Source organism: Opisthocomus hoazin, chromosome 2 (genome assembly GCF_030867145.1).
Source record: "Opisthocomus hoazin isolate bOpiHoa1 chromosome 2, bOpiHoa1.hap1, whole genome shotgun sequence".
Classification (NCBI taxonomy): domain Eukaryota; kingdom Metazoa; phylum Chordata; class Aves; order Opisthocomiformes; family Opisthocomidae; genus Opisthocomus; species Opisthocomus hoazin.
Window position 1 is genome coordinate 53,779,403 of NC_134415.1, and position 16,279 is coordinate 53,795,681.

At 47.4% G+C, this 16,279-nt stretch overlaps 1 protein-coding gene and 1 long non-coding RNA gene across 7 annotated transcripts in view; one reads left to right on the forward strand and one right to left on the reverse strand.

Annotated features, from left to right (window-relative positions):
- LOC142360543 (uncharacterized) overlaps positions 1–10,700 on the reverse strand; it is a 106,139-nt gene extending 95,439 nt beyond the window's left edge. The window contains exon 1 of the long non-coding RNA XR_012763144.1: positions 10,616–10,700. This is a non-coding gene — a long non-coding RNA (uncharacterized LOC142360543). The remainder of the gene's footprint in view (positions 1–10,615) is intronic.
- RALGAPA2 (Ral GTPase activating protein catalytic subunit alpha 2) overlaps positions 10,320–16,279 on the forward strand; it is a 138,266-nt gene continuing 132,306 nt past the window's right edge. For all 6 annotated transcript variants that reach the window (XR_012763142.1, XM_075413686.1, XM_075413682.1 and 3 more), the window contains exon 1: positions 10,320–10,644. Coding sequence is in view for 5 of the 6 variants with exons in the window: in XM_075413686.1 (XP_075269801.1) it covers positions 10,539–10,644 (106 nt within the window). In the remaining variant the exon portion in view is untranslated. The remainder of the gene's footprint in view (positions 10,645–16,279) is intronic.

Genomic DNA, 16,279 nt, shown 5'->3' on the forward strand with positions numbered 1-16,279 from the left:
TCTCATTATTTTTCATTGAAATCCCAAAGCAGCTTTGGCATATTCTCTTTGTTCTTTTGAAAACGGGGAAGGGGAGAAGCCTAGGGGAGATACAGCAGCAGCTGATGATATACTAGGGGAGTTGTTTTCCCCTCGAGCCATTCCTTCAGTTTAATACATTTTGCAGCAATTTTACTTATTATTTATGATTTGAAGTAATAAGTATTTCCATAAAGAAACATTAATGTCATCACGGTTGATTGCTACTCTCTGTCCTTCCCAGAAAGACGTGTCACCAGGATAAGATGCACCCTGTAATGAGGCTGGGTTCTTCTTTCACTCAGCCAAAATCTCCATTGACTTCAAGAGGAATTTTACAAGTGCAGGGGCACAAATCCAGAAAGTGGCGAAGAGAAAAGGTCTGCCTGAGAAACAGCAAAACAGCCCCCACAATTACAGCGTGGTGGCTCTGAACAGGGAAATGTTAATCAGATGGAGAGTTTTGCCAAAACCTTCATTAGCATCAATAAGGTCAGGCCCCAGAGTGAGCATCTGGCACTGGGAACTGACCTTGGCACCTCGGGGTTGTTTAATGTGAGCCGAAAGGACCGGCTGGCAGCAAAAAATGAGGCACAGGCTCTTCCTGAGGCGATGGGCGAGATGCTTGGCATCACCGGGGGCACCCAGCTCTCCCCAAAGATGAAACCTCTTTTGCAGAGGGTCAGCTTTCTAGCCGGAGCAGCCGGTACCCAGGGCCATGCTGGCTGCTGGGGGAGAGCAGGGGCTGAACTGGCGGACACGGGCTTCCCTGCAGCCTGGGGGTACGGGGTCCCAAAAAGCCTTCAACAGTTGGCTTGATTCGTTAAAATGAGCATTTGAATGCAGCAGCGTGCAAGGCAGCAGAACAAAATCTTTACGTCATCCTGGAATTAATGTATTGGTATCACCTGGGAAAAACAAGATTTTCCCTTACTGAAAACTGGCAATTAGTCTACACCAGGAAACCATCATCCCTTGATAGTTAAGAGACACACTGACACTGTTTTTCTCAGATGGGCATGTACGTGGGCTGAGAGGTGATCTATCGGCGCAGCAGCAGCACCCAGGTCCTCAGGCAGAAGAGCCGCGCTCACACCAGGACACCGTTCCCTGAGGCTTCACCACATCGTTGGCCAGGTCTATGGTGAACGACTACACTTGCGTCCCTGCGGCTGTATCAGCCCCTCTGACTCTACAAACACAGCTCCTGGAGACCAGGCTGTGCCTCGCTCCTGAGCAATGCCCCCAGATTCACTAGACCATGCTTATCTGTCCCCCCACTCTGCTAATTCTTCAGGAGTTACAAAAGTGAAAAGGAGCCCTTCAAGCAAGTATAAACGTAATTTTTCCTTGGTTTTGGCCCCTTTTCATGGCCTGAGTGCCTTGGAAGGGCCACAGTGGAGAAAAGAATCACCCCTAGTAAATCTACTCATTCAGTTTTGTTGCAGCAAACAAGAAAATAACAAAAGAAAAAAAAGAGATTTATTTTCCCAGCAGAAGAACGCCGCAGCACCCTGTGGCATCTCTCCCTCCCTCTGACCCACGCAGAAATTTGCTCATGTCTGGAGGTGCACAGGAATGTCACTGGCTGGCTGTCGCCTGGCAGGGGACCACGGAAGAGAAGCACATCAAGAAATGGGTGACCTACGCACACTGCAGTAACAAACGGACTTGGCACCGGAAAAGAGGAGCCTGGCTGTTGGTACCGGTATCTGCTCCAAAATCAGAAATGCTTTGGGCTCTCGGTAAATTCTGGGGCTTTTTTTCACAGGGATGGATAATCATCACATTGTTTCCACAGTCCTTCTACAAATTATTTTGATAATAAAGGACCTCCTGTGACATTAAGTACATTTTAATTACAACATTGTCTGTAATGCATATATCTAATTGCAAATAATTATTTTATCATATTTTGTCTGTATGCCTGTTATATGCATCAGATATTATCTTCTGACTCAGTGGTACAGGTTAATTAAAATTTCTCTTTTAATATCGTTTCAAAGCTAACCACATAATTTCATCTGAACACCAGCTGTGCTGGTAAAAAATATTTTTTATTATTTTTTGTCATGCTTGTCCACGGAGGAAAACCTGAGCCATTTCTGAAGGCTATAATTACTGCACTGCTTTCTGCACTCATTTATTTGCAAAAGAAGAAAAGAAGGAAGAATCTGCGGAACATCAGTGGCCAGCAGTTGCTTTGTGTGTTTCTGGTTTATTTTGAAGATTTTTTTGTTCTCTTCCTTATCTACAAGAGAATTTGAGGTCTTTCTTACATTCAGAAGGGGAATTGAACATATTACATAGCCGTTAGATAAAAGTCTGGTTTGTGGGTATAAATTGCACTCGGGGTTAAGACAATCTGCGTGGTCATTCTTGATGTAAACAGCTTAAGGGTGATCCCAGTCAACTGTTTCTTTCCTCATTTATTGTTCCTTAGAGTGATAAAGAGCAAACACAAGGTGAAAGAAAAAAGAAAATGTGAACACACTGTCGAGTCAAAAAAAAGACAGCTTAGGTTAAACATGCAGCAATATAAAAAAAAAAGGAAGCTGAGCAGAGGACAAAAGAAAAAAAATACTCTTATTTCATATGGGAGAACACTTAATCCGTAACTTGTACTAAAAATTTACCTTTACTTCTTACCCTCTGCGCATTATTCGTTAGGACCAGAAGGATTTCTGTAAGTCTGACTGTCAGCATCTCACTGCTATTTAAGACAGTACTGCTGACATTTCTGGCTGTCTGTTGAGAGTCAGCTCCAGGGAAGACAGAGGGGCAAAGGCTGGCAGAGAGAGGGTTAAGACGTGTCCCCAAAAGCCAGGATACAGCTAGGCAGCCAAAGGAGGGGAGCAGGGGCTCCCAGGACCTTGCCGATGCCAGGCAGGCAGAGGTGAACGCTGCCAGGAGGAAATTGCTGGAGCTCTACCGAGACCACGAGTGACCTTTCCTCTTGGAAAGGGGTGAAGTAAACAACACTTACCTTGGATTTAGCGCAGTTGAGATAAGCAGCACTTTATCTCTGTTCTGCGGCACAGGGAAAAGGGAAGCATAGTAGCAATTTTCCTGCTTTTACGGTGTAAGCCATCTCTGCTTTCTTAGTCCGGTCTCAAGTTGAGCTGTAACACCTTCTCATGAAAAGATCCGGGCCAGGGCAGTAGGTTATGGGCTTTCAAAACTTGCCATAAACCTCTTCATGCACTTCAACCTTTTGCAAGCGTAGTCTGATCTCTCCTTAGTAGGTAGATATTTTTACTCCATGAAATTTCCTCATTCTCTGTTCCGTGTCCTTCTGGAAGGCGTTAAGGGACATGTAATCCACATTCCTTCTATTTTCAATTTTTTCCTGATCGTAGACATAAATTCTTTTCTTTCCCTCTATACACAGTTTGAAATTCTGGCAGAAGGAAATCTGACATCTTTTTTTGACAATGTTTTTTTCCTGCCTTGTAGTTTTCACTATATGAATGACATTTTAATGCCTCATATGCTGTGGCAGTCTCCAAGCCTTGTGTCTCTGATGCCATGTGCAGAGGGTCACACCTGATGCTGTAGCTATGGCTGGATAGGAAAATTTCACAACTTTACACTCAGACATCTGTATCTGGCATTTGATTCCTCCACTGTATTATATCTTTTGCAAATGACCAGATATAACAGACAACTTGTGCTGATCCCATGGCTGAAGCTCTTCAAGTACTGTTGTAGCCTATCCCCAAAAGAACCGAAGTGCTGCTGCTAGTCTCCAGTCCATACGCTAACCCAGACCCGTGCGTTGCAGTGCAGATCACTTTCCGCTTAAACCAGCACTAAATCCCTCCAAGGAGGATGTGCTTTTGTGTACCAGAGTCCTGTCTGCTTTTCCTGAAGTAAATATTCAAATTCTATGAAATAAGGACTAAATAAGTAACTCATGCTAAATAATTAACTGTTTTCTGGGAAGCCTGTGGGTTGTAGCGTGCTCATCTGAGAAGTCAGCACGCTTCTTCAGGAGACATCCTTCACAGACGTCGTGCACCTTTGACCTGCTCTTCTCCACCTGCCATATAAGCCCGGCACGGGTTGCATCTCTCCCAACTTCCTTCACTCTGCCAGCCCCTCTGACACTTTGGCATCTGCGTCATTCATTAATTCACCCACCGCAGGCAAAGGGACAGTAAGAAACCCTTCGGCTGCCGAATGAGAGTCGCTGGGGGAGATCCTCAGCAAGTTTAAATGGATGAGGAGCCTTTGCTTTCATAAAACCTGCAAGACTCAGAACCTTTGCAGAAGTTGATCCACGGAAAGCAGTCTGCAGGATCCAGACTTGGGAAAAGTCAGGCGTATATTAGAAATTAAGCACTAACTGTATGGCTTTGAGTCTAAAGCAGTACCTTGTAGGTGCAGGGAGCCATGCCTCCCTATAGGGATGAAAACAAACCCATCAAACTCAAAGCCAGCTGGAAAAATCTTTTACACAAGCTCAGTCATATCAAGACTGAGAGAGCAGAGTCTCATTTCCATACACAGTACCCTGGCACAGTACCAAAGCGCTGCCAAGCCACTGCGCAGTCCAGCGAACCCGGGAAGCATCAAGGGAGTTGATTCCAAGGCAGGAAGGCAGGAATAAGAAGCTAGTGTGCCTTAATGGGTATGTCAGACCAAGGATATGCAACAGAACATGAGAAATAACTTTCAAAATACAATTTGAAGCGTTTGGTCTGAAGGATAAATAATCAGTACTGGCACCCTATGCTAAGGAAATAATTCTCTCACCTGTACGTTATTTAGGAGGCAAGTCTCTCTTGTTTACTTTTCCCCTACCCTTTTTTCCAGGCTCATTATAAAATGTTACACTGACACAAGTAAGTAGAGAAGTTCCGTAATTTAATCTCTGTCATTAAAATTTCAGACTCAACAGGAAAAGTTACCTTGCCTGTTCATCAAGTCCAGTGAAATTCAGGCAGCCGTATTTACAGCTGCAGCGGCGGGTTTCACCTTTCCACAAAGTCTGCATCAAGAGGCAAAGTTTCTTACAACCGCCCGCCCTTGCTTATGGTAGGTAAGAAAACAGGACAGAGATTCCACCCTACTGTGGCCAAGGAGCTTAATGCATTAAGAGCACAGAAATGCAGGCCAAGTCCCGCTTCTCCTGGCCCACCGAAGTCGGAAGATTAGAGCAAAACAGGCACACACTGGTTTTTTATTACCTTGACTATGATTCTGTTTGATACATTTTGTTATACGCTTTGGTAAGTCACTGCTCTCTGACCATCGAAATGTGATTTGCGTTATCTTCTGATATGAAATTTTAAAACTATGCATGTCTTCAAGATGATGATAAGCTAACCCCTGGGACCCATAGCTAGGCTTCATTCCTCAGGACTGCTATACGCTCACACAATGCATCAGAACGAAATTCAGAAATTGAAGAACAACAATGTGAGACATGTGCTTGTCCCCTCAGGTCTTGGGTCAGTCATCTGTGGCAAGACGAGTGCGTAAGGCACAAGGAGGATCAGGCTGTGGCTCCCAGGAGCCAGCACCAGGCCAGCATCTGCTGCCATGGAGTGGTCTCTAGCAGGACCTTACGAGTTGCTGCCCTTCTCTCTCGCGAGGTCACTCTCCACCCACAGCAAACAGACAGCCCCGGGGCAGGAGAGGCTCCCTGACCAGGCCATGTGGCTCTGTTAGGGCTTCAGACCTTGCTGAGATTTTCCTCTGTCCTTCAGATGACGCTCAGGCCCTTCAGCATGCCTGACGTCGGTAAGAGGCGCAAGCAAGCGGACACACAATATGTGGGAAAACACCCCTCCTCCTCGGGCTCAGCAGTGGACCTGCAGCTTTTGTGTCTCGGAGAATTTCTTCCTTTCCAAGGCAAAGCTCTCCGGGGACAGCACTGCTCAGTGTCCTCCCCTTCACGCGCTCTGCACCCCAGGGACTTGCTCCAGCACAAAATGCTCTGGGGACATGTCCTGCTGCTGCTTCATGGGCTCCCATTAGCCGACAGCCTGCGCCCGGGCAGCTGGCAGCCGAGAAGCCAGTGCAGAAAACATGTCCAAAGACCAATACTGTGCACTTTGCTGCTGCTCCCCTGCCCCGTGCATCCCTCGCAGCGTCCTAGAGGTGGCAAAGGCAGGCGCTGAGCACCAGTGGCAGGGCCCGGCTGCAGGAAGCAGCAGGTGCAACGCCTGCTGCGGGGCCATCGCTGTTGGCGTGACCACGTTACTCCCTGGAAGTACCCCGCTGCTTCCAAGAGGGGAAGAACAGAACGCATGAGCCGTGCAATACAGGCATAGCGTCCTGCCCGTAGCGTAAATGCACATTAATAATTTAGGCTATTCTATTTCAGACTGGGTATGTGCTGCCCCTTACCTGTATTGCTTATACGCAATGGGTGCCTGAAATAGTCACTTCTCTAATAGCTCTCTACAGCAACAAGACCGCGTAGAGCCAAGAGGGGCTGTGACCGGTAGGCAAGCTTTCCTCCTCAGGGCAGACACTGCAGTGGCATGATTTTCTAGGTCATCATTTTCTCTTTTCTCCGTGGTGTCTTGGCTGTGCTACGACTTCCCAGAAACCTCCCCCGTGCTGATGTGATGGTGGTCTTCCTCACTGGAGCCAGCACGAGTCAGGGTCTGCTCACCATATTATCCAAACAGACACACAGCTAAAAAGGCAGATTCCTGCACAAGGGAGTGATTTATCTACATGAATACTGAATCCATTCACACCACTGCTGTCCTTATGTGTATATGTTCAGCTCACTTAGGACATCACATTGTCCTGTGACCTTCAAAAGTTCAGTTCTGCGATAAGTGATTACTGCTTTGTCCCCTCAAATGATTGCTTTATATAGATTTTACTTCAGATCCTGAAAGCTGAATGACCAAATCTCTTTCAGGAAATTATTCCACCTTAGGCATCAACTTTCGGAAATGCATCATCAGACTTTCTGGGAAACTGCAATTGTAATATTGTTAGAAAACACAAGTCATCGGATTTTACAAGCGGTTCCCCTACACAGGCTGAAATTATTTCTGCAAGTTTACTGGGATTTCTGGTTTGCATTAAGCTACATTAACTCATAAATGAATCATTTGAAAAGTTATATTTTATGATGTTTTATTTAATAGGTTAAAGGTCAGTTGCATATAATTCTGAGTTCCTAAAGGTGTATATTCATCCAGATGCATTTGCTTACCTAAAGCTCAGAGGAGAAACTGTTCAATGGGTTTTCACCTTGCTGCTACACTGACTGGTTGTTCTTAATAAAAGACAAAGGAATTTCACACCATGAAGCTTAGCCAACGAATGGTGATGCATTTACATGCAGAACAAAATACTGTCTCACGTTATATGACATGACATGCAGAAGAAAATGCAAGTTAGAACATCTATGGTTTATCATTCAGTTTTGTACCATGATGATCCAGCTCATGCAAAGACCCATCAAAAACAAACAGGAAAATTGTCAGAAATCTTTAGGCTAACTTCCATTTTTAAAATCTTTTATTAGACTCTGTATTTCCAAGTAATATGCGCTCTGAAAACTAGGAGAAGAAACTTTTAAGAAGCAAAGTCTCTCATCACACCCCGTCTTAATTTCTGGGAGCTTTGAGGTTTTCCCCATCGCAGCCAAGTAGCCAAAACCCAAAACCCCTTCCTTCTCACAGGAATCCACTAAATTATGTCAATGTTTGTCCTTTTACCAGTCTGCTTATTTCCTATTTCAGAAGAGCCACTAGTGATACAGAGATCAGATTTAGTCCTCATTTAAGCACACCAACATTTTAACTGCAATGGCAGCAGGGTTGGATTTGGTCCATGTGCCCTGTAGTAGGCTTTTCAGTGCTGCTGGAAACAAGCAGGTGGTCTTCAAACCCCCACTGGTTGCTTGCAGCTGGATATCACAACATGTTTGCCTGCCAGCGTCCACCCTCCAACCTCCAGGTACGACTGTCCTGCCTCACAGGGAATTGAATCCCTACCATCTACATACAGCATCAGAGGCACTTTTTCATCTCACTGATGCACAAGAACTGAGTTTAAACAACCTTAATTCCGTGATTAAAGCATACAAGTAAAAAAAAAAAACCAAACCACTCTCATTATGCTAATATTAAACGATGCTGACTCACTGAGCTCTTCACGTGACCACATTTTCCAGGACCTAACAGGGAGAGAAAGGTCTGACCTCCTAGAGCACTGCAATTCAAGTCATGAAATCTATACTCTGTGCAGCTTTCCACGAGAAGAATTTCTGGCCAGCTTTAAAACACTGAGCGCCTAAAGCTATGCAGTTAGGTGCTAAGCACCAAAATGCTTTCCTAGTTACCACCAAAGTTATGAGACATTACAAAGGCTATATAATCACAATTGCTTTATCTGCGGTAACAGTGGTGGGGATCTTTTAACAAAGCAGAAAAAGACAAAAACATGGAACAATCAGAAATTGCCAGAGGTGACAAACGGAAAGCTGTTGTTTTTCTAATTCAGTTAGAATAAAAGGCAAGGAAAAAAAGAAAAAAGAAAAGACCAAGCCAAGATTTTAGCCATGTGCTTCCTCAGCCAACTGCATATATTGATTTGTGGCAATGAAAGGGAAAAGCTGGAATGACCCAATTCACTCTTCTCAGGAAGCAGCAGATACTCAATGTGCAATACGTGACCAAAAATTTTAGACAATTGTTGACGATTTATAACTTTACTAGCATGAGACATTGTGTAACAGTGTTATGGGAAGAATATGCAATATGAATTACTGTAAGCCTTAAATGGGTTCCAAAACAATAGACTATTAGGCGACAGTAAATTCTCTGTGTCTGATTCCAAGGTCATGCGTTCAAACTTCTTTGTGTAAGAAAAAAGATTAAAGCTTTCTTCTTAAAAAATGCTGCGTGTCAGCACTATTCCTCTTCCTATGACTCCAGGAAGCGAGTTCTTAAAGAGCAGCAGGAATGCCACAAGGTTTGGTGACTCTACAGGGCAGCACTATGAGACATGGTCAGTCTTTGGTCGCCGGAGACAGAATCCAGCTGTGCTTCAAAGCGGGGAAAGCTGTGCCGTCGTCACAACACGTCGTGCAACCAGCAGCGCCTGCGAGCACCGACTACAGCCCCCTTCCACCACAAACTCCCACTGCTTACTTATTTATTCGGGTTTTTTGCCAGGTTAATTTTCACCCAGAGCAGCTCCCTGCTGCCCTACATGGCCATCCCAGGGGTAGTGTCCCTACTGTGGAGAAGCTGGGACTGCCCTTTTGCTGGCAGGACGTGTTTAGGGCGTGTTGACGTGTTGCTTTGGTGACTCCCGGCCCTCGCAGAAGAAACGATCCCTGAGAGGGCTCAGAGGAAGCGAGATGTGGCAGGGATGTACTTTCCAGTCCTAACAATAGTAATTCTTGTGGCTACAATGATTCACGGCTGAAAACCAATTTCTGTAAAGCCAGAAATACATGTGTATCTGACATGTAAATTAATTTTTAAATAATTCCATTAAAAACTAGTAAGTATATGTGCACTTTCTCTGAAACATGTAGTTTTCTTTTAGGACCTCATCCTGCCATGGAACTTACTGAAAGTTACTTTTCCACACGGGATTTTTACTGAGAGGACCTGAGGGCCTTTAACTGAAATGACGCTGCCTCCCAGTTCTGGGGCAAATGCTGCTCTCGTTGTGCAACTACAAACCCGCTCACTCCTTCGCCTTCCCTCAGCGCCACAGGAGCAAAGCCAGCGCTTGCTGCTTACTTGTTCACAGTGCAGGCGGCTATTCAAACCCCGCAGGTTCCTCCCACAGGCAGGTGCCATTTCCCAACACCACGCCCGCCCCGCCTCAGGTACCCACAATGGAAACCCTGCCCCCGCCCAGCGCCACCCCGAGCCCCGCACGAAGCCCAGCGTTCCGTCCGGCGCGGCCTTGGCGGCCTCGCTGACCCCGGCGGGAGGGAGGGCCGCGGCGCCGCTGCCCGCCGGGGAACGAGCCGGGCGCTCAGCCCGAGGCCCCGAGCCCAGGGCCGCCGGCAGGCCGCCGGGGGGCTGACCGGCTCCCGCTAGCCCCTTGCAAAGCGCCCACGGGACTGACGCCTGCCCGCCTCGACAGGGTGACGTCAGGGCGACGCCAGGCTGACGTCATGCGACACTGCACCCCGCGCGAGGCCGCCCGCCGCAAGGCACGCCGGGGGCCGTAGTCTTCCCGCCCGGGGGCGGCGCGGCTGCGCAGTGCGGCGACCCGGGCGGGGGGCGGTCAGCCGGCGGCGGGGCCGGCCGGTTGGCTGCGGGCACGCCCACCCGTGCGGCGGCGGCAGCGGAGGGCAGCGAGCTCGGTCGCCCGGCGGGGACGCTCGCATCCGCTGCTCTCCCTCCCTCCCTCCCCGCAGCCCGGGGCGGGGCTGCGGGCGCCCGTCCCCCGCACCTGCCCGGCCGCCGGGCCCTGGGCCCCTCCCGTGGACAACAGCGGCGAGCGGCCCGCACCCGCCGCGGCCCCGAGGAGAGCTCCCCCCGTCCCCTCGGCCGCCAGGCGCCCCCCGCCCCGGGATGTTCTCCAGGAAGGGCCATGCCGATGTCAGGAAATCCACCCAGAAGGCGCTGGACCCCAAGCGGGACGTACTCACCCGCCTCAAGCACCTCCGGGCGCTGCTGGGTGAGTGGGGGGGCGGCCGGCGGCGCGGGCTCCGGCTTCCCGCCGCGCCGGCGGGGCTGGGCGGGGCGGGGCGGGGAGGGGAGCGGCGCCCCCCGCCCCCTGGTTCCCCTCAGCGCTGCGCCTCGCCTGCGCGTCAGCCCGGCGGCCGGGAGACCCCGGGCCGGGAGCGCGGGAAGGAGCCGCCTTCCTCCTCCTCCTCCTCCTCCTCGGGGAGAAGCTGCTGGTGGTGCCCGCCGGTCGCCAGGGCAGACGTGGGAGCGCGGGCGGGGCGCGTCTCCAGCCGTTGGGGGTGGCTGGGCGAGAGCTGCCCCCCAGACGAGGGTAAAACCGAGCGATCGAAACTTCTCGGAGCCGACCCTCGTTGAAAACGCCCCTCTTCTGCCGCAGGTTGCCTCAGCCGGCCGCAGGCTTCCTTGGCAGTTTTGGGGAGCCAAAAGGCTCCTGCTGAAAGGCAGCGGCGCGTGTCCCCTCAGAGTTACGGGAGCTGGTAGAGAAAGCTGCTGGTGCCTTTTGTTGCCCCTGGCTCTGTCGCCCGGTGTCAAAATAATTGTGATGCAGCATTGTTTGGACACAAAATAGTACCTAAATGTATTTCCTGCAGGTTTCTTTGGAAGATCCATTATAGAAACTCTGCCATTGTCAACCACATTAGTTTGAAGGGGTTTACTTTTTTATTTTTTCCAAAAAAACTTTAAAGGGGTCACGTAATGGTGTTTTGTGATGCCCCTCCCATGTCTGTAGCAAGGTTGAACATCTCTCTATGTTGCCTGACAGTTGAAGCCTTAACCCTGGCCTTTTTGAAACCATGATGTGTTTCAGCTGAGAGCTGTGATTTGCAAGAGTTTGGGTGGCCTGGTGTTCCCTGTTAGTCGGCAAACTGCAGCAGAAAAAGGCACTTTTAAGAGCTTTTGCGCACTATCCCAGTTCAGGAGAATCAGTGACAGTGTTAGTATTTGTTTGTCTCATTTTATATTGTTCTCCTAAGAGACGAGGAGGAGAAAACGATCTGATTTGTACTTCTCTTGTACTCTGATCATTTCTTAGTCTACTGTTTCAGTCAAGTTTGGCAAGTATGTAGGAGCCTCAAAGATGATGTGTCACAAACTGGGAGAAGTAAATAAGTGGCTGGAGGAGAGGTTCTGAGGTTAGTGGCTCCTCGAGAGAGAGCAGAAGTTGGCCGCTCTGTTTTCTGCAGAGGAGCGGCTCTCTGGTCAGTCTGTGTTTGTGTGATTCCCCCCACGTGCTTGGTCTCGGTGGCATGAAGGATGCACGAAGCCAGAGTTACTGCCGGGGAAGGAGCTCAGTCCTTGCAGAGCAGAGGTGCTCCCCATCAGCACCAGGCTGCAGGACTTGCACTGTATAACCTCACTGTGGTTTAGAGCGTGGGCTCATCGGTAGTGCTCGAGATTCAGTTTGAGATTAAGAGCTTTCCTGTGACGTTCCTCTGATAGGAGAAAATATACAAAAGAAGTTTTGAAGGTACTGTAGCAAAGCGAAGAGCTTTGGTGGTGAGGACTGACTATGATTCTGAGCGAGGAGAGTAGCGATTAGTCTCCCTCGGAATGGTCCCTTTGAGAAAGCTGTACTGTGTGAGCCTGGAAGCAAATGAGTGGAAGAGTCTGTGACAGTTTAGCTTGTTGTGGGCATCTTGCTAATTTTTCGGGGACATGTTTCTTACAGGCGTGAGTAACCATCACTGTGGTTTAAAGACGTTATTCCCCTTTTATAGCATTTAAGTAGCTAATCTGAAAAAGATATTTTTGTGGCTATTTGATTAGTGGTCAAAGTGCTGGAAAAAATCCATAAGTGGTCTTGTGTCACACTCTGAAAGTGGCCAGGTCTTGCTCATCTTTTGAGCAGCAATACATACCCAGTCTGTAGATACTTGAGCTTCATCATTCGGACTCACAAGTAGAAGAGTTCTGACCACTGTGCCTGGTGGTGGGAGACAAGAGGCTCACACGTGAGAGTCCCTCAGCACCTGCGGTCTTCGTGTTTTTGGTGAACAGTATTGAAGCTTTGCTTTGGAGTTGTCTGTAAGTGAAGGGTATGTGACTGCTCTGGGTATAAATTCCTCCTATTCCGGATGTAAAAAATCTCCGCAGTTAGCAATCTGGTGGTCAGTTTTGTGTTAAGCTCCCTCTGGGGACCAAATGTATACATTTCTTGTACTGAAGGTGTATAAAATGTACTGTTTGCCTGGGGTTTTTTTTGTGGGTTGTTTTTTTTTCTCTTTAATCGTACTATGTATCTAAGTGCCTAAGGGCAGGAATTTGACAAGACAAAAGATACCTTACCTGCATTACAGTATGCCTTTTAACTGTGTATGTCCTATTGCTTGTGTGCTGTACAAACAATATTAAAATAATGTCAAGTTTTATTGTACATAAATTTTGGGAAGTACTTTGTTTGTGGGGTGAGGTTTAGAAAGTTTTGTGAAACCATCCCGAGAAAGATTTCTCTAAGAGACTGTGGTGTGAGCTCACAGACCGTACACTTCTTCCTTTTGCACCAGCCTCACTACAATAACCAGACTTGAGGAAATAAGAAATATAGCAACTTTCTGTTAATGTTCCCCTTTCAGCCTCTTGGAAAGGCATGCCTGAAACCAAGACACAACTAGACTTGCTATGGCTCTTGGTTATACCCATCTCACGGGAGCGTTACTTTTTTGTTGTACAGTGCGGTACAGAGGAGCTTGTCAGGCTCCTGTGGTGGACCTGATGGGTGGAACAAATGGAAAAATACACCTATTAGCGTGATGAAATGAATTTATGTCCCAAAGCAGATGGTACAGAAGATAGTGTTGTTTGGTGGTTTTCTGTAAAGATACTTACTACCCAGTTGGCAAGGGGGGGGGGCGGAAATACACCCATCACTTCTCAGGAAATATCTTTTCTTCCAAGTGTCTGTTATATTTGGAGATAGTGACCTGATTTTTTGATTAAACTTATTATTGAACATTGTTTTTAAGTGAAAATTGTTATCAGTGCCAGAGAACTGGGTAGTGTGTTAGTGGCTTATTGGCTGAAGTGCTGTGATATGACAGCTGGCTGTCTTCTAGTGGATGTGTTTTATTGCAGGGACTATGTCAAAGGAGGCTCTGGTTATGTTCCCGAGATGTCTGCTTTAAAAAACATCAATGTAAACATTTTAGCTAATACAAGAGTGGCCTTTTAAAGATAATAACTTCATAGATATCATTGCAAGTGTGTGTTTTATGGTCATCATATAAAATGAAGCAACACATGGTAAGAAATATCCAAATAATCCAAACAGTTGGATGTTTCTACCCCCCCCTCCAAACATGTCGCTCCTTGTGCTGGCCAGGGGTAGGAATGTGTGTTAGTGTTCCTCCCACCCCAGTCACTTCACTCCCTGTCCCCAGCTGCTTCACTTAGGCCATAGTGGCACATGTTCTCAAAATAACTGCTTCTGTTCTTGTGTTTCCTTAGGAGATGCTATCTTTCCTTCCTTTGTTAGTTTTAAGTCACAGGAATGAAACTGTAAACAAAATGACAGTTAATCTACTGAGATCCTACTGATGTAAGAGGATAAAAATCAGAGAAAAGATGGTAATAGGGGAGGGATGAGGGAAAGGAATGTCTACCTTGACTTCAGCAAAGCTTTCGACGCTGTCTCCCATAACATCCTCATAGGCAAGCTCAGGAAGTGTGGGCTAGATGTGTGGACAGTGAGGTGGATTGAGAACTGGCTGAATGGCAGAGCTCAGAGGGCTGTCATCAGCAGAGCAGAGTCTAGTTGGAGGCCTGTAACTAGTGGTGTCCCTCAGGGGTCAGTACTTGGCCCAGTCTTATTCAACTTCTTCATCAGTGACCTGGATGAAGAGTTAGGGGGTATCCTCAGCAAGTTTGCTGATGACACAAAACTGGGAGGAGTGGTGGATACACCAGAAGGCTGTGCTGCCATTCAGCGTGACCTGGACAGGCTGGAAAGTTGGGCAGAGAGGAACCTGATGAGGTTCAACAAGGGCAAATGCAGGGTCTTGCACCTGGGGAGGAACAACCCCATGCACCAGTACAGGCTTGGGGCAGACCTGCTGGAGAGCAGCTCTGTGGAGAGGGACCTGGGTGTGCTGGTAGACGACAGGTTAACCATGAGCCAGCATTGTGCCCTGGTTGCCAAGAATGCCAGTGACATCCTGGGATGCATTAGGAGGAGTGTGGCCAGCAGGTCGAGAGAGGTTCTCCTTCCCCTCTACACTGCCCTGGTGAGGCCTCATCTGGAGTACTGTGTCCAGTTCTGGGCTCCCCAGTTCAAGAAAGATGAAGAGCTACTGGAGAGAGTCCAGTAGAGGGCTACAAGGATGATGAGGGGTCTGGAGCATCTCTCCTACGAGGAGAGGCTGAGGGAGCTGGGCTTGTTCAGCCTGAAGAAGAGAAGGCTGTGAGGGGACCTAATAAATGCTTACAAATATCTTCAGGGTGGGTGTCAGGAGGATGGGGCCAGACTCTTTTCAGTGGTGCCCAGCAACAGGACAACGGTCAACGGGCACAAACTGAGGCACAGGAAGTTCCGTCTGAACATGAGGAAGAACTTCTTCCCTCTGAGGGTGACGGAGCACTGGAACAGGCTGCCCAGGGAGGCTGTGGAGTCTCCTTCTCTGGAGATATTCAAAACCTGCCGGGACAAGGTCCTGTACTGCCTGCTGTAGCTGACCCTGTTTTGGCAGGGGTGTTGGACTAGATGATCCCCAGAGGTCCTTTCCAACCCCTACCATTCTGTGATTCTGAATGTGTATTTCCATGAATAAGGGATTGTGTGAGCACCAGGATCAACAACACCCAGTTTCCCAGTTCTTGATTGTTTTGGTTCCCTTAGCTACCATCTCTGTAAGTTTGTCCAATACCCAAGCTGAAATGAAAGATCCCCTTTAAATTTGTGTTGCTTGTAACATCTCTCAAGTCTCCAATGCCCTTTAGCGTCTAACACTAACCAGAATAATAACATTATTTTAAAGGGAATGTTCACTTGTGTGAGGTAAATGACCTGAAAATGTTTGTGGGTTGTTTTTTTTTTTTATTATTATTATTGCTATAAAGATGTTCTAACTTTTAGAACTTTTGTAAAGTCAGTAGGAACGTTTTTGCAAATAATGTGTGGGAGTGTCAATCATGTGTCTATCCTTTTTTTTAGGATAGGCTTTAAAAATAATGGTCTTATAAATGGTACAAGTTTGACTCTTCCACACTGATGGGCCATAAATTAAGCCCTCCACACTCTTTTCCAGAGTAGTTTCTATGGGACTTTTTTTAGCATAAAAATGTATCTCTGCTCTATAAGACTGTCTTTCTGTGGCTGTTCTTGTTTTTTTTTGTTTTTTTTTTTTTTAATTGAAACATCTCTTTCAGTATTTTCTCCTCAGGTACAATTGAAATGTTTAACATCTTTGCATGGCTTAGTGTATTTCGTTTTAATTTTTCTTATGGTTTCAAGAATTGCTCTGTCATGACATGGTACGTTTTATGAATAATGGTGCAATAGGAACAACAGCTACTGTCTGCTGTGGTTCTCCAGTGATCTAGATGATGTCACTCTTTGTTCATGCATGCAATGGGGTGAGGTATCACCTGATGCTTTGCGGTTTTTATTTCATGAAGGTGATGAGCCTTCT